We start from the raw sequence: 22,901 nt of genomic DNA, 5'->3' as shown, positions 1-22,901 counted from the left end.
TGTAAGTGGATTCTTCTAACAGTTTAAAAGCTTTATTTAGAGTCTGAGCTGCTTCATACTCCTTTGTCCACTATGACTTACTTCACTCTACTTTACTACATTTCATTCATCAACATTTCTATTATCAACTTTTTCCATTTCTTGATCACTAATACATCTGCACTACACTTTTCAAACCAACTTATTATTTTGGGATAGTGGTCACTTCCTGTTGTTGTTCCGTTAATTACATTCCATGTACAAATCCCAGGTAATGGATTTGACACCAGTGTAAGGTCTATTGCTGATTCTGGACCATATTTATTCTTATTACCACTCCCATCATTGAAACATAGCAAATTTTTAATCTCTATTAACTCCTCAATCCCCATTTCCATTATTATAATCACCCCTTTATGTGTGATTGGTGTTCAAACCGTATCACTTCCCTTCAAACATGTAGAAGTTCATTCAATGATTTAACTGACAACCTGTTAAACAAGTATTGTAAACACTTGCTATTTTAATGTTTCCTTTTTTTGTCCAAACTTCAGTTATGAAATATTCCACCTCTGATCCTTTAATTCTCTTTTTCTGGGTCAGAAAGTTTATGTTCTTGATCTAAACATCCGTTTTTGTCACTGTAAACCTTTAAATTTTCATTCACGAGCTGCTTTGCATTGACCATTTATTATTATTTTTATTTAAGTCTTCGCTCGATATCTTTTGGTGAACAACTCTACTGCCTTCATCTGAACTCTTTTCCTCTAATTTCCTTTTATTGTTTTAATTCCTGAAGAGAACTCCTTCATCTCGCCTGTTTTTAACCCCTACCTTGTCCTCTCTGGCTAGGTAGTTTGTTTTCGACCCTCCACTGAAACAGCTACATTACATCTGATAGAGCAAATAAAATCTCAGCTAGATAAAGGAGGGGTGGTTGGTGCTTTATTCTTAGATCTGTGCAAAGCCATTGATATAGAGAATCACAATGTTCTTATCCCAAAACTGTCCAGATTAATTTTTTCCCCAAAAACACTGGCATGGATGTCTTCATATCTATCTGATAGATCTCAGTGTTTTAAGGTTAATATTGTCAAACAATCAGAAGTGTATAATTGATGTTTCTCAAGATTCTGTCTTTTTTCATCTTTATAGTATATTAATGATCTCCCGTAAGTGTGTCCCGGGATAGATATACAAATATATACTGATGACATTTTTTTATATGTACATGCAAAATCAGCAGAGCTGGGTCTAAAAAAGTTAACAGTTGCTATGGAAAGGATCACAGAGTCATGTCATGTCTTAGCATTAACATAAGCAAAACAAAAGGAATGTTCTTCTCCAAAACCAAACAGCACGTTGATGCTGACATTTTAATGAAATAGTGACCAAGTTTAAATATCTTGGTGTAATGCTGGATTCAAAACTAAATTTTAAATTGCATGTGCAAAAAATGATTAAACTCATCAAATACAATCTGGTAAAATTTAGACACATTAGAGGCTGTCTCTCAAATGAAGCTGCCAAGGCGTTCATGCACGCTAGGATTCTTTCCCACATGTCATACTGTATTACATGTTGGGGGCCCGCTGCTGAAACAGTCATTAAACCCCTGGAGTCCTTGTACAAACAAACCTTCGACAAAAAACCCCATGCAACATCGTCATTGCAGGATCCTCAAGAAGCATAATCTTTTGAATTTTGAGAATTTTAAGCTTTTTTCAAACGTGTGTCTTGTATATAAATTGTAAATGATTTGGTGCCACCGCCATTATGTCAATTTATTATCAATCGCTCAGTGGAGTCAATAAGATATACAAGAATATCTTCAACGAGATATTGTTTTGTAACCTTCTGTTGCTCTGCTTTTGGGCAGTCAGCTTTCTGTGTTAAAAGCATCGACTCAGTGGAACGCTCTGCCAGATGAAGAAATGTCACTCAATCAGCAGCTTTAGCTTTAGCGTTAGCGTTAGCGTCTGTCCATGTGAGCAGCACGGCACACCTGGCTTAAACAGGACTCATAAAAGGGTATCTTTTATTGATATTATTTTTGCCAGTTTGTGTTCACAGAATCAAATAGGAAGTGAACAGAAGGTTTAGTGACTTTATTTTCAACTTTCTGCACAATCAGAATAGTTTCCTTTTATTAGTTAATGAAATCATTGAATCTAAAAGGACCAAAATCAATAAAATGATATTTTTAGAAACAGAAATGTTTGCTGACACAGTTTCATGTTATTTTTCAGTTCTTATCCTAAGCCTAACTCGGTTCTTTATGATTTCATGTTGATCAGATCAACCGCCAGAACGACATCCTGCCTCCCCCTGCCAGCTGAAAGCACCGCTGGCTGGTCACCCCTGGCGTTGGTCCAGAGTGTTGGGGTCCAGAGTGTTGGGGTGCAGGGTGTTGGGGTGCAGGGTGTTGGTATCCTGGGGTTACAGCAGGGGGGTTACAGCAGAGGTCTTTCTCCTGAAATAAAACAACAAAATACAATCACATGACAGATTTGATTTCTGCTGACCCAGCACTCTCTCTCTGTCTCTCTCCCCTGATGACAGTTTGAATTGAAGTGGTTTTCTTCTTTTCTCAGGTCATGTTAATGTGCTTGAATAAATGTGATCATTATAAAAGTTCATTTATTACCTCAGTAAAGCTTGGAGCATCTCCTTAGCCCACCTCCCATTTGGATTGGCACAAACTTTAGAACCGTTCCTCTTTGTCACTCTGCAAGAAAAACAAGATGAGTTTTTCTTTCAATTAGAGTCGTTTTTGTATTTACTTAGTACCCAGTTAAACTTTTACTTTATTACTCTATTACTTTTACTAACCCTAACCCCTGATGACTGCCAACTTTTACATGAGGAATAAAAAACAGTTTTTTCACTACTCACATGATTTCTGTCCAGCGACAGGAACCTGACGCTGGAATCACCTCAATTTTGTCGATGACTTTGACAGGGATGGACGTGGAGATGGTCCGTAAGCAGAAACATCCCGATCTGGGAGAAGCTGAACATTTCAACATAAAGGGAATTCTTCTGTCAGTCTGAATTTAAAGTTAAAGTTTAAATCTTAAAGAGTCAAAGTCTGCTGCATTCTTCTTCTTTGACACACATTTTCAGTATACTGTGGAAAATCAGAATGATGATGAAACTTGACCAGGATCCGGCTACACACAAAGACCAGGACCCAGCTACATACAAAGACCAGGACCCAGCTACATACAAAGACCAGAGTCTCTCAGTCACTCACCAGAGCTTATACCAAACACTTTGGACCTGATTTACTAAGATCTCAATTAAAGAGTACTAAACTGTGTGTTCACTCAAAAGATGTCCCGTTTGGTTTGTGGGAGTTTTGATCTACTGAGAATATTTAGATGAATAATGTCAGATGCAAACTTTATACAGGCTGTAGTATTTCAGACAGGCTTTAACGTGTTCTACTGATGTACTCTGTTAGTACATCAGATAACACATTTTTTGTAGGTGGTATCAAGTTTGCACACGTAATACACGTAGACGTTTAGTAAATCAGGCCCTTAATGTATAGTTTTTTGTGAGGCAGCAACAGCACACACACACACACACACAAATACTTCAGTTATAGTTTTATATATATTTATTTGCTGTTTGCTTAATGTTGACCTAGAAATGTTAGTCTACAGTCCTGTACTGAGCTCATGTCTGATCTATAAAAGTAAAATGATCACTTTGTGCAGATGAAAATTAATTACATTTTAATAACATTAATTTTACAAACACTGAGAACAAAACAGGCTGGAGTGAATATTCAGATTTAAAAGGAGATGAAAACGTGCTACATCTTTATCAAGGGAATATTTGAATGTGAAAATATTACCTTGCAGGCTGATGATGCAGCAGCAGAGAGTCAGCGTTGTCATGACGATCAGCTGTGTGGATGCCATGTTGACAGCAGCTTCAAAGTTTCAGCTCTGAGGAGAATGTGAGAATGAAACAAGGACAGTCTGTGTTTATAAAGCAGAGAAAAAGGAAGTGTGTAGAGTTACCAGACTTTTACATACTACAATGCAAATCAATTTGTGGTGCGTGTGTGTTAGAGTGTGGGTGTGTGTGTGTGTGTGTGTGTTAGAGTGTGGGGGTGTGTGTGTGTGTGTGTGTGTGTGTGTGTGTGTGTGTGTGTGGGGGGGGGGGGGGTAAAGGCAAATGATGGGGTTCCCCTCTGAAAGTCCATTTTTACTCAATCAATCTTTTTTTGTATCACTTTAATTCATTCATAACAAGTGTTGTCTCTTTACACGTTACAAAAAGCAGGTAAAGGACCTTACTGTTTGTCTGTTAACATTAACAAAAGAGCAGGTAACAAGACCATGCTCATTGTTATGTTTACAAAAAGCCGGTCAAAGACCTTACTTATTAATATATTACAAGAGCCCAGCTTAATCCACCATGAGCACTCAAAGAAGCAAAAGTCAGAAAAAAGTTCCTTTTTAGAGGTAGAACTCTTTGTGGTAATCTCAGGCTCATGACCAAACAGCCTTCATGGCCTAAACTGTTGAAAGGGATGGGGGGTGTTCAGGTAGACGGTCAACCAATGATCCAGAGGAACTTAAGTGAACCCAGGAGCTCCCAGGAAATGATGATGTGGTTTGGGTCTGAGATTTACAGATAGCGTCGGATGGCCACCGTCCTAGTAGAAAAATAAAAGACACCCTCGCAGTGGGATGCCACTCAACATGGCCTGACCACCACTGGGCCATGGTGGGGTGGGGGGGAACCACTTATGGTGAATCATAATTCAAAATGTTGTTTTACTAAAATATTTTGAATCATAGGCTACTTAAAATCTGAAGTGCTTATATTTAAATTCTATTTACCACTCTTTTTTTCTGGGAGCTCCGGAGCTCTCTTAGGTTCCTCACGACTTTCCTATCATATCTTTCTTTCTGCATCTTATCCCATCACTCCCATCCCATTTTCAATAAATTGATTAATTGATTAAACATCCCTGCGCGCATTTATGTAAGTTACACGATTCTGTTTGAAAACGACGACAGCTGTAAGGAAAATCTTAAAGTTATGTTGCTAACATTAAATAACAGCTAAGCAAATGGGAATCCCCCCAAATGCCATACGAGCTAAAAACAATGTTGTGTAAGCAAACATTGACTGAGTGATTTCTTCCTGGCTTTTTGTAAAACAACAGTTAGTTGAAAGTTGAAGAGTATTTACTAAGATAGAGTTCAAAACTAAATGGTAATGTTAAACATAAATTATAATTTTAAGTATCTATCTATCGATCTATCAATCGATCGATCGATCGGTCCGTCCAAAGATTTCTACCTGTTAAAGGGAAGTTTGCTCTTCTATGATGGATTAAGCTGAACTCTTGTAATATAGCCATCAGTAAGGTCCTTTACCTGCTTTATGTAAACAATGAGCATGTTTACCTGCTTTATGTAAACATAACAATGAGCATGTTTACCTGCTTTATGTAAACATAACAATGAGCATGTTTACCTGCTTTATGTAAACATAACAATGAGCATGTTTACCTGCTTTATGTAAACATAACAATGAACATGTTTACCTGCTTTATGTAAACAATGAGCATGTTTACCTGCTTTATGTAAACATAACAATGAGCATGTTTACCTGCTTTATGTAAACATAACAATGAGCATGTTTACCTGCTTTATGTAAACATAACAATGAACATGTTTACCTGCTTTATGTAAACAATGAGCATGTTTACCTGCTTTATGTAAACATAACAATGAACATGTTTACCTGCTTTATGTAAACAATGAGCATGTTTACCTGCTTTATGTAAACAATGAACATGTTTACCTGCTTTATGTAAACATAACAATGAACATGTTTACCTGCTTTATGTAAACAATGAGCATGTTTACCTGCTTTATGTAAACATAACAATGAACATGTTTACCTGCTTTATGTAAACAATGAACATGTTTACCTGCTTTATGTAAACAATGAGCATGTTTACCTGCTTTATGTAAACAATGAACATGTTTACCTGCTTTATGTAAACATAACAATGAGCATGTTTACCTACTTTATGTAAACAATGAGCATGTTTACCTGCTTTATGTAAACAATGAGCATGTTTACCTGCTTTATGTAAACATAACAATGAACATGTTTACCTGCTTTATGTAAACATAACAATGAGCATGTTTACCTGCTTTATGTAAACATAACAATGAACATGTTTACCTGCTTTATGTAAACAATGAGCATGTTTACCTGCTTTATGTAAACAATGAGCATGTTTACCTGCTTTATGTAAACATAACAATGAACATGTTTACCTGCTTTATGTAAACATAACAATGAGCATGTTTACCTGCTTTATGTAAACATAACAATGAACATGTTTACCTGCTTTATGTAAACAATGAGCATGTTTACCTGCTTTATGTAAACATAACAATGAACATGTTTACCTGCTTTATGTAAACATAACAATGAACATGTTTACCTGCTTTATGTAAACATAACAATGAACATGTTTACCTGCTTTATGTAAACAATGAGCATGTTTACCTGCTTTATGTAAACAATGAGCATGTTTACCTGCTTTATGTAAACATAACAATGAGCATGTTTACCTGCTTTATGTAAACAATGAGCATGTTTACCTGCTTTATGTAAACAATGAGCATGTTTACCTGCTTTATGTAAACAATGAGCATGTTTACCTGCTTTATGTAAACAATGAGCATGTTTACCTGCTTTATGTAAACAATGAGCATGTTTACCTGCTTTATGTAAACATAACAATGAGCATGTTTACCTGCTTTATGTAAACAATGAGCATGTTTACCTGCTTTATGTAAACATAACAATGAACATGTTTACCTGCTTTATGTAAACAATGAACATGTTTACCTGCTTTATGTAAACATAACAATGAGCATGTTTACCTGCTTTATGTAAACATAACAATGAACATGTTTACCTGCTTTATGTAAACATAACAATGAACATGTTTACCTGCTTTATGTAAACAATGAACATGTTTACCTGCTTTATGTAAACATAACAATGAGCATGTTTACCTGCTTTATGTAAACATAACAATGAACATGTTTACCTGCTTTATGTAAACAATGAACATGTTTACCTGCTTTATGTAAACATAACAATGAGCATGTTTACCTGCTTTATGTAAACATAACAATGAACATGTTTACCTGCTTTATGTAAACAATGAACATGTTTACCTGCTTTATGTAAACATAACAATGAGCATGTTTACCTGCTTTATGTAAACATAACAATGAACATGTTTACCTGCTTTATGTAAACAATGAACATGTTTACCTGCTTTATGTAAACAATGAGCATGTTTACCTGCTTTATGTAAACATAACAATGAACATGTTTACCTGCTTTATGTAAACAATGAACATGTTTACCTGCTTTATGTAAACATAACAATGAGCATGTTTACCTGCTTTATGTAAACAATGAACATGTTTACCTGCTTTATGTAAACAATGAACATGTTTACCTGCTTTATGTAAACAATGAACATGTTTACCTGCTTTATGTAAACAATGAGCATGTTTACCTGCTTTATGTAAACATAACAATGAGCATGTTTACCTGCTTTATGTAAACAATGAACATGTTTACCTGCTTTATGTAAACAATGAACATGTTTACCTGCTTTATGTAAACAATGAACATGTTTACCTGCTTTATGTAAACAATGAACATGTTTACCTGCTTTATGTAAACAATGAACATGTTTACCTGCTTTATGTAAACAATGAGCATGTTTACCTGCTTTTTGTTAATGTTAACAGACAAACAGTAAGGTCCTTTACCTGCTTTTAGTAGTGTCTCGAGATAACACCTGAATTGACGCTATACAAATAAAGATTGATTGATTGATCCAGCCATCCATCCATTTATAGATCTATCGATCGATTGATAGATCAATAAATAGATATTGCTACACAGTGTGGTATAAACAACTAGACAATTCCTGCAGAAATTGTGAGGGTGGTTGCCGTGTGTGCGTGAGTCTGTGTGTGCGTGCATGTGTGGGACAGCAGTAAGAATGGTGCCATCTAACAGCTGAGACAGAACTCTGTCCCACTCTAATGATGATGTCATCACTCTAACTCTGATAAGCTGCTCACTGATTGGTTGACATTCAGCTTTGATCTGCCAGAACATTCCATCAATGTATTTGAATGGCCTTACCACTGCTCGCAAAACCTCAAATATCTTAAAAACTAAACATGGTATCACCGATCCGTTTGGACTGTGAGCGACAGAACAAATAGGCGCACATTTTGATGTATTTTTTAATTATCTAGCATTCAGACTGGGACCACAGTGGTGATTTTAAAACATGAGTGAAAACTGTGAAATTCTGGACATCAGTTAGAGTGAGAGTCCAATGTGTGTGTATGTGGTGACTGTCAAACAAATGTCTCTCCTGGGAGACTGGAACATTTTATGTTTTTATTTTTTGCTTTATGAGTGAGAGGACACTCAGAGCTTTATTTTGATATATTTTGTTTATATATGGGAGCAACAATGACTTCAGGATGGCAATTTACAAATATCTTTCCAAAACTGAAGTTTTTTGCAGTTACACTCAAGGATTTGAATTTTGCCATCTACTTTGAATGGGCAAATTTTGGCCAAATTTTTGTCACTTAAACTCACGTGCCAGAGGTTTCCACAAAGTAATAGCACACTTTTTGGGGCCGAGCCGCTCGTTTTGATACCTTTCTTGTGTGTGTGGCACAAACACTGTGGGAGGAGTTAGCCCAGGGCAATTTGAGGATATAATAAGCGGAATATTAATAATATTAACAATAGTAGTAGTGTGGTTTGCCTTTCAGGCAACCACCCTAATTATTTGAACAATAGCTGTGCTGCTAAAATGTTAACTTTTAGTAAAGCAATTATTTGGTTTAACATTAAAGAGTCTGAAGTGGATTATTTGGAGTCAAAGGTTAATGTGTAAAATAACAGCTTGATATTGTTTGGATCTAATAAAGATGATTTTTATAGATCAATCTTTGTACATGTTAATGATAAGTCTTCTATGCACATCAAAGTTACCAATTCTTTTTTACATTATATATGCTTCCTGTGGGTAATATCATAAGGAAACACTCCATACCCCCCACCATCACCAGAGACCAGGTGAGCAAGGAGCTGAAGAGACTCCGTCCCAGGAAGGCAGAAGGCCCAGACAAGGTGTGTCCCAGGATGCTACAGGCCTGCTCTGCTGAGCTGGGGGAGCCACTTCAGCACGTCTTCAACATGAGCCTGCGGCTCGGGAAGGTTCCTGTACTCTGGAAGACCTCGTGCCTCACCCCGGTCCCCAAGAAGAAAAACCCCAGTGAGCTAGGCGACTTCAGACCAATCGCTCTGACATCCCACGTTATGAAGACCTTCGAACAGCTGCTGCTCCAACACCTCAGACCCCAGGTCCAACACGCACAGGATCCCCTGCAGTTTGCATACCAGGCAAAGGTGGGCGTGGACGATGCCATCCTCTATCTTCTATACAGGGCTTACTCTCATCTGGACAAAGGGAGCAGCGTGATGAGAATCATGTTCTTTGATTTCTCAAGCGCCTTCGACACCATCCATCCCCTCCTACTGAGAGACAAGCTGACCGAGATGAGGGTGGACTCGCACCTGGTGAGGTGGATCACGGACTACCTCACAGAGAGACCACAGTACGTCAGACTGAAGGACTGCACATCTGACACTGTGGTCAGCAGCACTGGAGCACCACAGGGGACCGTGCTCTCCCCTGTCCTGTTCACCCTGTACACCTCTGACTTCCAGTATAACTCTGAGCTCTGCCACATGCAGAAATACTCGGACGACACTGAGATAGTTGCTTGTGTCAGGGATGGACAGGAGGAGGAGTACAGGAGCCTGATCGAGGACTTTGTGATGTGGTGCAGTGACAACCATCTGCAGCTAAACACTGTGTCAGAGTCAGCCTCCAGTTGGACACTTTAACGCATATTGAAAGTTACTTTACTGAGCACTGGTCACTTTAATGATAATCACTCTAATCATGACTGGTTTCATCCTACTGGTGTGTTATGCTCCATCTGCCAGGGTTGACATGATCACCCTAACTAGGTCAAGTTTCACTATTGTCAGTTATTCTATTGTCTTTGACACTTAATGCTGGTTTCACCTTATTGTTTTGGATACTTAATGCTAATCACTGCTCCTTTATGTTGCTGAGCACTTTAATGGCCCAGTCTGCATCCCTGCATTGACTGTTTAATGACTGTACTCACACCTCTGGCACTACCTCAAACACCTCTGTACATGCACATGGAACTAGTTTCTAGAAGGTCAGCACTTTGTTTCTAAGGCTCTTTAACTGTTTACAGGTCTCTTTTAACCAGCACATGTTTTTCTCTCCTTCACAGGTTATGTACATTATGCTATATAAGTTTAAGTCCAATGCTAATACTAACTGCACAGGTTTAACCTGTAATTATATTTACTCTTAGTCACATAGGGGCTGCTAAATCTTGTTTGGGGGATTATTGTATAGAGAGAGGGGGGGGGGGAGACAGCGGGTGTGTATTGTAACTAATGTCTTGTGTCCTGCCTGTCTGTATACTGCTACTGGATACCTTGAATTTCCCTTGGGATCAATAAAGTATCGATTGATTGATATTGATATTGATATCTATCTATCTATCATACATTGTCATAGTTATGTAGATGATACTCAGCTATACGTATCAGTGAAACCAGAAGACATCAATAAGTTAACTTTCTGTAAAGTACCAAAGCACATCTATGGAAATCTTGTCCCACAGAAAGGAACAGTTTTAGACTGCGCCAAGACAGAATCAGGAACAGACAAACTGATACTGATGACTAAGACCTAAACTCAAGCAAAGCTGTACTTCTGTATTTACACTCATGCCCACATCCTTTTCTGTAAAGTAATTATCTGGGGACTTCAGGCCTGTCCTCCATTTCCCAAATTAGATTTAGAGTTCCCGTCTATGAAAATAAAGATTATATTTTTAAAAATTCAGTCATGTACAGTAAATACTGAACTCAGAGGGATCAGGTCTGGTTCCCAAAAACAATCAAGGCGTTAAGAACCAGAATAAGACCCAAACACGAGACCAAGGAACAGAGTAACAACAATAATTTATTACAAACGGTGGTAGTGACACTAGTGATAATAACGAGTGAGAGTCCAAGCTCTAAGGTGAGTAGTGCAGACAACAATCCAGGTGACGATCCAACAACCCTAATCCAGCACGCGTGAGGTGAATCCAAAGTGAACACGATGAGACGTCAGGACACGAGAGGGCAGGTAAGTCTGGACGGGGAGCTGACAAGGAGAGAACACGAAGAGGGTAAGTACAAGTAAATCACGAGGAACATGAAACTACAAGGAAGCCTGATTGAGAGGTATGATACCACGGTGGGTTGACAATAATCTGGCGCCGGCTGCATGTGGAGAGCCGGCTTAAGAGCAGGAGTTGATGAGTAGTGGGATGAGCAACACCTGGGTGTGCAGCTGAAACAAATAGCAATCAAGGGGGAAAGGAAGTACACAGGAGGAGAAGACAAACCGAGAAACTAACAACAAAAGTGCACACACTAACAAAACCCAAATCATAAAACAAGGGATGGATTATTTGGCTCAAAACCAGTTTTACCTTTAAATGCATGCTGAATGTTTATTTAACAAATCATCTTTATTATCTGTATTTACAATCATTTTTATTTATCTTGATTCTGATAGGAACAGAGACTTATGAAGTGTTCTTTAAAGCCATATCTCCCAACTCGCTTGAATTTCCCTCGGGATCAATAAAGTATCTATCTATCTATCTATCTATCTATCTATCTATCTATCTAACTCTCATGTGTAATTTGAGGTCCCTGGCAAATGAAATGGACAAGCTAATGGCATTAGCCAGGAGTCAGAGAGGTTCAGGAAAAGCAGCATGATGTGATTGAACAGAACATGTATAATGAGGTTACCATGTCAAGGCAGAAACAGGGCCTTTTTTTTTACAGTCATCACATCTTCAGGAAATGTCTGAATGATACAAAACACAGACGTTTTCAAAGCTTGAAGCTTTTATTTAGGGTTAGGATTGGGGTTTGGGATTGGGTTAGGGGTTAAGGGTTAGGGTTAGGGGTAAAAGAGGGACCAGGAGGGGGTGCCACGCAGTGGCTCCCCCTCCTGATATGCACGGTCCATGGACTCACCGGGCGACCCACGCGACCCCACCACACACCAAGGCCTCGTCTGGACCTGGACTGAAGTTTCGCGTGAGGTGGAGAGGCCTCTATTTTGAGGTCTTGTGTAAAATAAAAAAAATAAAAAAGCCTCTATTTTGAGGTCTTGTATAAAGTGGCGAAGCCTCTATTTTGAGGTCTTGTATAAAGTGGCGAAGCCTCTATTTTGAGGTCTTGTGTGAAGTAGAAAAAGCGTCTATTTTGAGGTCTTGTAGTCTTCTTATTGAGTCTCATTGCAACGTTTCGGTACTAATTTTGTACCTTCTTCAGGCTAGACTCAATGAATTGTTCTCCCCCACTTTCATTTTCAAAGGGCTGCCAGCGCCCTCTTGTGCCCCCCCTGCGAAAATTGTTGTCCCTGGTTTGAGCTGAGAGTGACTGAAGACTGGCTTGTGTGAGCAGTATTTATACTGTCTGCTGCGGCTGTGGGGAGGAGCCAGATCAAAGCCCCCAACAGTTAGGCTGCTTTTTTCTGCTCCATGCACACGTCACGAAAGTGGCGAATTCTGTGTGGGCCCCAGGCCTGTTTCTACGAATTTTGAATGTGCCATACCCTTGGTGGTCTCTATAATTTGATATAAATGCATATATATGTCAGGTAAGTATGTGTGTGTTTTTTAGGTTAAACTGTACCCTTCTATTTTGTCCGGTAAGTATATTTGTACTTTTTATCCGGTAAATATGTGTATGTTTTTTAGTTTAAATTGTACCTGTCTATTTTGTCAGGTAAGTATATGCATATTTTTTGTGTCTAATTTGGTGTGGTTAATTAAATCCATTAGAGCCCAAATGGTTAGGTTTAGGGTTGGGGGTCAGGGTAAGGTGTTCTTCAGATGACTTATGGTCATAATGGGGCCCCCCCGGTTAGGTTTAGGCACTGACAAATAAAATAAGCCCAGTTATGGTCACAATCAAGTCCCCCCGGTTCGGTTTAGGCACTAAAAAATAAAATAAGCCCAGTTAGGGTTAGGGTTAGGGGTTAGGGTTAGGGTTAGGGTTGGGTTAGGGTTAGGGTTAGGGGCAAACGAAGAACAGAAGGGTTAGGGTTAGGGTTAGGTCTGGGTAAAAGCGCAGCATCCTCTGGGGGACGCTACGGGGGGCACGGGCTCTCGGGGGGACCAACGGTTTTAATAAGTAATTAAAAGTTTGCAATTAAAACCCTCCTTAAAAACCAAAAGGTTTTCATTAAGACCCTCTTAAGACACTCTAAAATTTGGTTTTAATTAAAAAGGTAACTGGACCACCGCGCAGGAGAGGTCGGCGGAGCTCTGTAGCTGGCTAAAACCTACCCCATCCCAGGGCCTCCGATAAAAACACCAAGGAGCTGAATGACTTTCATTGTCCTAGAAATTAAGAAAGAGAAAATTAAAAGCTAAATAAATAAAATACATAATTTAAAACAGATAAAATAAAGATCCTATTTATAAGTGCCCTGAACTGAATTAAAAGGCCTGGCGAAAGTTAAGTATAAATGTATCTACAAAATAAAAGAAGAAGTGTTAAAATTGATAAAAGGTTAGTTAATAAATGTAAAAAAGTGCATAAATAAAATAAGTGCTTAAATTCACATTAAAACCACACTCATAAAAATACATGGGTTAGTAAAATTGTAGAAACATATATACATCTTTATTTACACTTGTTAAAACATCTTAATGCAGTTCATAAAATAATAGGATCTTTGTTGATTAAGGGTTAGGGTTAGGGTTAGGGTTAGGGTTTAGGGTTAGGGTTAGGGTTAGGGGAAAGAAGGGGCAAGAGGTTTGAACCACAAGGTGGCTCCCGCACTTGCTATGCACGGTCCATGAACCCACCTAGGTTACCCTGCAACCCCATTGTCCATCGAGGTCCCGTTTGTGACCACGTTTCCACTTCCGAGGTAAGTTTTTGAACTCTCTGTGGGATTGGGTGAGCGTGTGTGTGTGTGCTTGTGTTGACTTCTATTTTGAGGTCATGTGTGAGGTGGAGGCCTCTATTTTGAGGTCATGTGTGAGGTGGAGGCCTCTATTTTGAGGTCCTGTGTGAGGTGGAGGCCTCTATTTTGAGGTCATGTGTGAGGTGGAGGCCTCTATTTTGAGGTCCTGTGTGAGGTGGAGGCCTCTATTTTGAGGTCATGTGTGAGGTGGAGGCCTCTATTTTGAGGTCCTGTGTGAGGTGGAGGCCTCTATTTTGAGGTCATGTGTGAGGTGGAGGCCTCTATTTTGAGGTCCTGTGTGAGGTGGAGACCTCTATTTTGAGGTCATGTGTGAGGTGGAGACCTCTATTTTGAGGTCATGTGTGAGGTGGAGGCCTCTATTTTGAGGTCCTGTGTGAGGTGGAGACCTCTATTTTGAGGTCATGTGTGAGGTGGAGGCCTCTATTTTGAGGTCCTGTGTGAGGTGGAGACCTCTATTTTGAGGTCATGTGTGAGGTGGAGGCCTCTATTTTGAGGTCCTGTGTGAGGTGGAGGCCTCTATTTTGAGGTCCTGTTCTATGATCGAGTCGGGTTGCAACGTTTCGGTACGGATTGGTACCTTCTTCAGGCAAGACTCGATTAATTATTTGTTTCGTGGAAGGAACGTGTGACTGTATATATATGTATTTTTGTTTTTAGGGGTATTCTCTGATTAAATATTTTTTTCGTGGAAGGAACGTGTGACTGTATATATGTATGTTTGTTTTTTAGGGGTATTCTCTGATTTGGATTAAAGTTTCGTGTCAAATTGGAGTCCCAGTTTCGTGTGTCTGGTTTGGTCTGAGAGGGACTGAGCAGTGGCCTGTGTGAGCCGTATTTATATTCTCTGCTGCAGCAGTGGGGAGGGGCCAGATCAAAGCCCCCAGCAGTCAGGCAGATTTTTTTCTGCTCCGTGTTCACGTCACGAAAGAGTGGCGGAGTCTGTGCAGGCCACAGGCCTACTTTTCGAATTTTGAGTGCTTTGTGCACTTGGTAAACCCTATGAATTGATAGAGAAATGTATTTTTAATTTTTGAGGTAAGTATTGGAGTTATGTAGTTTATTTATGTGTGAGGTAAATATATATGTTATTTATTAATGAGGTAAGTATGTGTTTATGTAAATTATTCGTGTGAGGTAAGAATGTGTATTATGCCGTTTATTTATGTGTGTGGTAAGTATATATGAAGTGTATTTATTTATGAGGTAAGTATGTGTGTGTATATATGTTTTTTTTAATGAACTAATTTATGTTTCAGGGTGCCAATTAATGAAGGTGTCCTTAAAATGAATTTTGGTCCTAATAAAGTCCCCCCGGTTCGGTTTAGGCACTTTAAGGGACTAATTGAGGGGCCCGACGGTTAGGTTTAGGGCCAGAGGTTAGGGTTAGGGTTAGGGTCAGGGCCAGGTTTAGGCATTTTCAAGAGACCAGAGACTAATTCAGGGGCCAAAGGTTAGGTTTAGGGCCAGAGGGTTAGGGTTAGGGTTAGGGTTAGGGGAAGGGTTAGGGTTAGGGTTAGGGGAAGGGTTAGGGTTAGGGATAGGGGAAGGGTTAGGGTTAGGGTTAGGGATAGGGGAAAGGTTAAGGTTAGGGTTAGGGGACCCGATCCAGTGCGCTGGCCATCACAGCTCCCCAGAGAGATCAGGGTTAGGGTTAGGTCTGGGTAAAAGCGCAGCGTCCTCTGGAGGACGCTACGGGGGGCACGGGCTCTCGGGGGTTAGGGTTAGGGTTAGGGTTAGGGTTAGGGTAGGGTTAGGGTTAGGGTTAGGGTTAGGGTTAGGGTTAGGGTAGGGTTAGGGTTGGGGTTTGGGATCGGGTTAGGGTTAGGGTTAGGGTTAGGGGTTAAGGGTTAGGGTTAGGGTTAGGGATAGGGGAAGGGTTAGGGTTAGGGATAGGGGAAGGGTTAGGGTTAGGTCTGGGTAAAAGCGCAGCGTCCTCTGGAGGACGCTACGGGGGGCACGGGCTCTCGGGGGGACCAACGGTTTTAATAAGTAATTAAAACTTTGCAATTAAAACCCTCCTTAAAAACCAAAAGGTTTTCATTAAGACCCTCTTAAGACACTCTAAAATTTGGTTTTAATTAAAAAGGTAACCGGACCACCGCGCAGGAGAGGTCGGCGGAGCTCTGTAGCTGGCTAAAACCTAACCCGTCCCAGGGCCTCTGATAAAAACACCAAGGAGCTAAATGACTTTCATTGTCCTAGAAATTAAGAAAGAGAAAATTAAAAGCTAAATAAATAAAATACATAATTTAAAACAGATAAAATAAAGATCCTATTTATAAGTGCCCTGAACTGAATTAAAAGGCTTGGCAAAAGCTAAGTATAAATGTATCTACAAAATAAAAGAATAAGTGTTAAAATTGATAAAGGGTTAGTTAATAAATGTAAAAAAGTGCATAAATAAAATAAGTGCTTAAATTCACATTAAAACCACACTCATAAAAATACATGGGTTAGTAAAATTGTAGAAACATATATACATCTTTATTTACACTTGTTAAAACATCTTAATGCAGTTCATAAAATAATAGGATCTTTGTTGATTAAGTTAAAAGAGGATAAGAAAGTAAACAAGTATAAGACAAGGAGAGGTCCAATAAAATGTCATAAAACAGGGCAAGGTGTCTTTAAAAAAGGTTTTTGTTATTTGTTAAAAAGTGTTTCGAGGCGCGCCCTCCGCAGGCAGGTTCTACCTCATAAATTAATTTAAAAGATAAATAATCTAATTTAGAAATCAAAATTCGGCTAAAATAAGATTTTAAAGGGTCCAGAATCTCCTCATAGGGATCTAAAAGTGCTAAAACAAACATACATGCAATAAGTGCTGGATACATTTTAAAAAAAAGGAAAATGTTGCAATAAATAGACATAATTAAAAGGGGGGGGGGTTTAAAACATGCATAAGACAATTTAAGGTAAAACATAAATAAATTAAGATCCCATAGAGGAGGAGTGGGCTATAAAATCAATATTTGAAAAATAAAAGCTAAGGATTAAAAGAAGGAGGGTAGCCCGGCCCGCAGAGGGTCGGCCTGTTAAAACCTGTAAGAGAGGCCCCGGGAGGTCAGGGGGTCAGTATTTTCTAAAACCCACTAAAAGCTATATTAAAAAAGAAGGAAATGGATCCACCCTAATATTTCTCATTAAGACCGGTAGGTTCTATTGTTTTTAAGAGGTGGATCCATTTCCTTTCCGCCGCTCGTCTCTGGACAGTGGTCCAGTCCCTGTTGCTCTCCAGGCCCATGCTCTGCACATTGTGTTGGCCGTGGAGTTTAAAATGTGCATACAAGACAGTGGTGCCATTCCCGCTATTAATATGATAAAAATGCTGTCTAATGCGCGCGGTGATGTCGTTTCTAGTCTCCCCCACATAGAGTCTGTGGCAGGCCTTACATCTTATAGCATATACTGCATTAGTTGTTGTGGGTTTTAAGGCCTGCCACGGGTTGATACCGACTCTGGCATGGGGGTTAAAAATGTGGGGGAGACGGATAAAACCAATGTCCGAGCCTCGAGACGCTTCCCTGTCTTGGTTATTTTTATTAAAATCTGTATGAACCAGAAAGTCTTTCAAGTTTTTGTTCCTGCGATGGGCGGAGATCAGCCGGCAGTCGCCCAGCACGTCACAGCCCTCCCTCGCCCCCTCAAAATTAGACCTGAGAGTTGAAATTAACCTCTTTAAGTTCTCTGAATAAGTGGTTACTAAGGGGACGAGAGTAGGACCGGGCGGCCGGGCGCTGGGATTGTTATATCTATCCTGAAAGGTCCGGCCAACCTCCGCCCTGATGGTTCTGAGGAAGCGTCTCGAGTAACCCCTGGGCCTCAGCGCACTAAAGAGGGTGCTGGTGGCCTCCTCCACATGCTCCGGGAAGGTGCAGATTCTGCGGAAGCGTATCAGCTGGGATTTTATCAGACCTCTGTACGTGTGCCTGGGGTGATAGCTCGACTTGTGAAGGAGTGCGTGGCGGTCCGTGTCTTTGAAATGTACTTTGGTGGCCAGTGTTTTGGACTGGTCACTAGAGGCACGGAAGAAGACACAGGTGTCCAAAAATTCTATTGCAGATGTGGAAATGTTGTGTTTCAGTGTTATTTTGGGGTGGTGTGTGTTGAGGGTGTCCAGGAAGGTGGTGAAATCCTGATGTGTGCCGTCCCAGAGGCCGAAGATGTCGTCCAGGTACCGGAAATACAGGAGGGGTTTGGTGGTGAGTGTGGCGAAGGCCGTTTCCTCCCAGTGGGCCAGATAAATGTCTGCGTAGGCTGGCGCATATTTCCGGCCCATCGCACAACCGCACAGCTGGAGGTAGTGCTGATTATTAAAAGTGAAGTCGTTGCGGGTGAGGGTGATGTGCAGGAGTTGTAGGAGGTGGCTGTCGGGTCTGGATGGGTCTGGGTGTTTGTTGAAGAGATGTTTTATTGCAGCTAAACCAAGTGGAGTTTCTATGTTAGTGTAAAGGGAATCTATGTCTATGGAAAACAGGAAGGTGTGACCGGGTACCTGAAGGTGTTTTATTTTATTAACAAAATGGTAGGTGTCCTTGATGTAGCTGGGGTGCAGTTTGGAAAGTGGATTGATGAAGTGGTCGATGTATTCTGTGATGGTGTATGTTTCGGAGTTGCAGTCGCTGACAATGGGGCGGCCGACCGGAACCACCGAGGGGACCGTCCAGGTGTCAGGAGGCTTGTGGATCTTGGGGAGCAGGTAGAAGAGGCGGGGCCTGGGCTCACTGGGACCGTCCAGATATTGTTTCTGTTTGAAATTGATGAATTTTTGTCTGTAGAGTGTTTCTGTAATCTTTCTAACTAGTGTCTGTGTCTCTAATTGTAGTGGGTGTGTCAGTAGTTGGTAATATGTGTTGTTATTTAACTGTCTATGTGCTTCTAAAATGTAATTGTCCCTATCCTGAATAACTATTTGGCCCCCCTTATCTGCTGGCTTGATGACTATGTGTTTGTGATTACCCAATGTTCTGATGATGCGTTTGTGTTCCTGACTAATGTTGTGCGTTCTATGTGGCAGGGGGCGCCAATGTGTGAGTGCTTGGTTGTTTTTATGGATGAGTTGTGAAATAGCAGGTGAGAGTGTGTCCGTGTTTGGTGACCAGTGGGACGGCCCAGTGAACAGCACGGGGTCCCGCCTCTGCCCCCCCTGGAAGTGATCCAGGAGTTTCAGCCTCCTGTGGAAGGTGTGCAGGTCCCCCCTGAGCTCCGGCCGGGTGGGTGGGTTGGGTGTGGGAATGAAGGTGAGTCCTTTTTCTAGTAACTCCAGCTGTGCAGCTGTGAGGGAGAAAACGGCACAGAGGTTGGTGATGTTGGACTGATGGGGAGGTGTGGTATGACAGTTATCCCCAGTTATAAGTTTAACTGTTCCTTCCAGTACCTGAACAACATCCCGGCCGTGTCAGAGGTCCAGTGTATATTGTCTGTGCCAGTCCGGAAGAGTTGTGAGTTGATGTCTGGAATGAAGTTGTATTTGGCAGTGATGGTGTCATTGAGTTTGGTGAGGAGTGTCCGTTTGTGTGAGTCCAGTCTGGGTGAGAAGTTTATTACAGGGATGTAGATGGTGGCGTTGGGGAAGGTGGTCTGGCTGGTCCTCCACATTGTCTGTAACTGTTTGGTGAATGTGGTGGGGTCGTGTTCTGAAAGACAGTTGTTGAGTCCGGCTGATAAGATGACCTGTGTGGTGTTGTGACATGGGGTGAGTTTTTTCAGGATGGTGGCTATGTGATGAAAGTTTGCTCCGGGGTAACTGTCTACTTGGATGTGTGGGTCTGTGAATGAAGGGATCCGGGAGAGGTTGGAGTCACCTATGATGAGTGTCCTCTTCCGGACCTCCAAGTGCCAGTCCTGTATTTTTCTGTGTGTGCGTGGGTGTGTGTGTGGTTCCGGGCGACTCGGGGAGCCATGTGCCGCCACAGAGGCCCTGGTGGAGTGAGAGGTGGATAACTCAGATGTTGGGGTTGTTTTCAGCTTTGCTGTCGTTGCTCCCTTCATCATCATGGAATTGTTATCCACCTCTATGCTGGTGTCTGGCTCACAGGGCTCTGTGGCAAGCAGCTCTGGCTCCCCCTGCTGGCTGTGGTGTGTAACTGTAGGTGGAGAAGATGAAATGGTGTTACTGCAGGGTAAAACTATGTTGCTGTAAGGTGGTGATTGTACTGGGAGGGTGCTGACTGGGTGTGGGGAAGGTGAGGAGGGAGGGGAGGAGGGGGCGACAGGGGGGCAGGCAGAGGACCCAGCCCGTGCATGCCCCGGACGGTCGAGTGTGCCCTGGGGGATTGGGTGGATTTCAACCTTCACCCGCCGTCCGGGGTTGCGTTTCGGCAACGGGGGCTGTGCCACTCCGCCGCGTCCCGATGCCGCCGCCGACCCCCCCAGCGTACAGAGGTCTGTGGAGAGAGGTTGTGTGGAGGTGGAAGGGGGGGAGTGAGGGGAGGTGGTGAGAGGAGCAGGGGAGGGGGGTTGATGAAGGTTAGGTTTAGGGCAGGGGGGAGGTAAGGTGGTAGAGGGAGGAGGGGGGGAGGAGGGGGGAGGGTTAGGGTTAGGGAGAGGGGAACCCCGACGGTTAGGTTTAGGGCAGGGGGAAGGTAAGGTAGTAGAGGGAGGAGGGGGGGAGGAGGGGGGAGGGTTAGGGTTAGGGAGAGGGGAGCCCCGACGGTTAGGTTTAGGGCAGGGGGAAGGTAAGGTAGTAGAGGGAGGAGGGGGGGAGGGAGGGGGAGGGGAACCCCGAAGGTTAGGTTTAGGGCAGGGGGGAGGGAAGGTGGTAGAGGGAGGGAGAGGGGAACCCCGAAGGTTAGGTTTAGGGGAGGGGTTGGGTGAGGCAGTAGGAGGAGAAGGAACGGAGGGAGGAGGGTTAGGGTTAGGGTCAGGTAAGGTCATAGGGGAGACCGGAGAGGAGGAAGAGGGAGGGCAGGTGGGAGTAGGTAGGAGAGGAGTAAGAGGGAGGTTGCTGAGGGTGATGGGTGAGCCTGTTGTTTGGGGGAGGGGAGGAAAGTCTGTGGGGGAGAGTTGAAGCACAGGAGGGCCCTCCTGGCTCCGGGGCCCCCTGGTTAGGAGGTCCCTTAGAGTGGAGACCGAGGAGGACGTGAATCTCCTCCTGTACCTCGCCCTCCCCCACTGGAGGGCCCTGTCAAAGGCCTCCTGGTTGTAGGGGGGGATGTTGTCCAGCTCCACAGCAATAACGTGATCGTAGTGCTCTGTGAGGATGGTCATGTTGTTCTGCATCCAGGTGTGGGTGTTCTGTTTAACTTTATCTAAGGTGGTGAGGTTGGGTGAAGAGGGTTTGATGAAGGCGGTGAGGCGGTGGGCTTTCTTCATCATCCCCTGTGGGAATGAACCGGTTGTGACTGTGTTGTAGAGTATTTCGGAGTGGTGGATGGCCTGAAGGAGTTTAAAATACCGTTTACTTTGTACGTGGAGTTCCGGTGTGAGCTGTGTGTGTGACGGTGGTGGTCGGGTGCTCGCTCCAGGCGGGGGGGCAGTGGAGCAGTGGTTGGTGCTCCCCCTCCTCCCCCGGCCTGGAGTCGCTAGTGGTGTGAAGCGGTTAGTGAGAGTGATGGACATGTCGCTGTGGAGCTGGAGAAGTGGTGAGGGGAAACCCAGCCGATAGACGCCCCACAGAGAATGAGTGGAAAAATACTGGCACCCCCCACGGACAAGGGAGGAAGCACCAGAAATAAAAGAAATAAAAAGAGGGCCAGACAACCTGAGCTAAAACCAGGAGCTAAAATGGAGGGTGGACAGGTGTGTCTGGGCCTAAAAACTGAAGCTAAAAAGGTAGAGGAAACCCAACCCGGGGGAAGAGATGGGAGGGAATTTAAAAAGAGGGGGGGGGGGAATAAAAGGAAGTGTGAATAAAAGTGCAATTAAGATTGTTTGTAAAAACCAGTCTCTTAAAAAACTCACAGGTCAGGGGCCTGGTTAAGGCCTCCTCAGCAGGGCTTCTCCTGGTCTGAAAAGGAGGGGGGTACTGTAGCAGTCTTTCTCCCCTCCAGGGGGTGGTTTTATGTAAAACCCATAAGACCAGTAAAAGCAGGATAAAAGCAGGATAAAAAGCTGACGTGTCCTTGGAGATCCGTGCAGACGGTGGTGACTTGCTGTTCTTCAGTGTGCACACCTAAAACGCTGTCACTCACCGTATTTGATGGGTTGTAGCTGCAGGTCTCCTTGGGTGATGGTGTGAGCTTAAAATCCGCTGTTGGAGCTGTTAAAAACCATGGTGAGGTAAAAAACGGTTTAAAAACAATCCGTAGAGCTTAAAAAAAGGTTAAAGGAGCACTTTAAAAGTTTTGTATAAAAGAAGAAATAAAATAAATTAAAAAAATTAAAAGGGGTTAGGGTTAGGGTTAGGGTTAGGGTTAGGGTAGGGTTAGGGTTAGGGTTGGGGTTTGGGATCGGGTTAGGGTTAGGGTTGGGGTTAAGGGTTAGGGTTAGGGTTAGGGTTAGGGGAAGGGTTAGGGTTAGGGGAAGGGTTAGGGTTAGGGTTAGGGTTAGGGGTTAAGGGTTAGGGTTAGGGTTAGGGGAAGGGTTAGGGTTAGGGTTAGGGTTAGGGGAAGGGTTAGGGTTAGGGTTAGGGATAGGGGAAGGGTTAGGGTTAGGGATAGGGGAAGGGTTAGGGTTAGGGTTAGGGTTAGGGATAGGGGAAAGGTTAAGGTTAGGGTTAGGGGACCCGATCCAGTGCACTGGCCATCACAGCTCC

The 22,901-nt window shown here is 42.5% G+C and overlaps 1 protein-coding gene across 1 annotated transcript; it reads right to left on the bottom strand.

Annotated features, from left to right (window-relative positions):
• Nucleotides 1–2,071: 2,071 nt before the first annotated feature.
• Nucleotides 2,072–3,930, bottom strand: LOC306819330 (C-X-C motif chemokine 13-like). The gene is made up of 4 exons (XM_079373111.1): nucleotides 3,845–3,930; nucleotides 2,875–2,992; nucleotides 2,627–2,707; nucleotides 2,072–2,452 (listed from the first exon to the last, which is right to left on the bottom strand). The coding sequence occupies exons 1-4, from the start codon at nucleotides 3,909–3,911 to the stop codon at nucleotides 2,419–2,421; spliced, it is 300 nt and encodes a 99-aa protein (XP_079229237.1). The 5' UTR covers nucleotides 3,912–3,930; the 3' UTR covers nucleotides 2,072–2,418.
• Nucleotides 3,931–22,901: the final 18,971 nt, after the last annotated feature.

This window comes from Symphodus melops, assembly GCF_947650265.1.
Source record: "Symphodus melops genome assembly, contig: scaffold_129, whole genome shotgun sequence".
Lineage (NCBI taxonomy): Eukaryota > Metazoa > Chordata > Actinopteri > Labriformes > Labridae > Symphodus > Symphodus melops.
The sequence above is the reverse complement of the archived record's forward strand: the minus strand, read 5'-3'. Positions and strand labels throughout refer to the sequence as shown.

Bases quoted from the DNA above. Each gene is read 5' to 3' on its own strand.
- LOC306819330 (XM_079373111.1), bottom strand. From the start codon at position 3,911: ATGGCATCCACACAGCTGATCGTCATGACAACGCTGACTCTCTGCTGC. The intron at 2,708-2,874 runs GTGAGTAGTGAA...TTTTTCTTGCAG, and splicing joins TGTCGCTGGACAGAAATCAT to AGTGACAAAGAGGAACGGTT. The intron at 2,453-2,626 runs GTAATAAATGAA...GTTTTATTTCAG, and splicing joins ATGCTCCAAGCTTTACTGAG to GAGAAAGACCTCTGCTGTAA.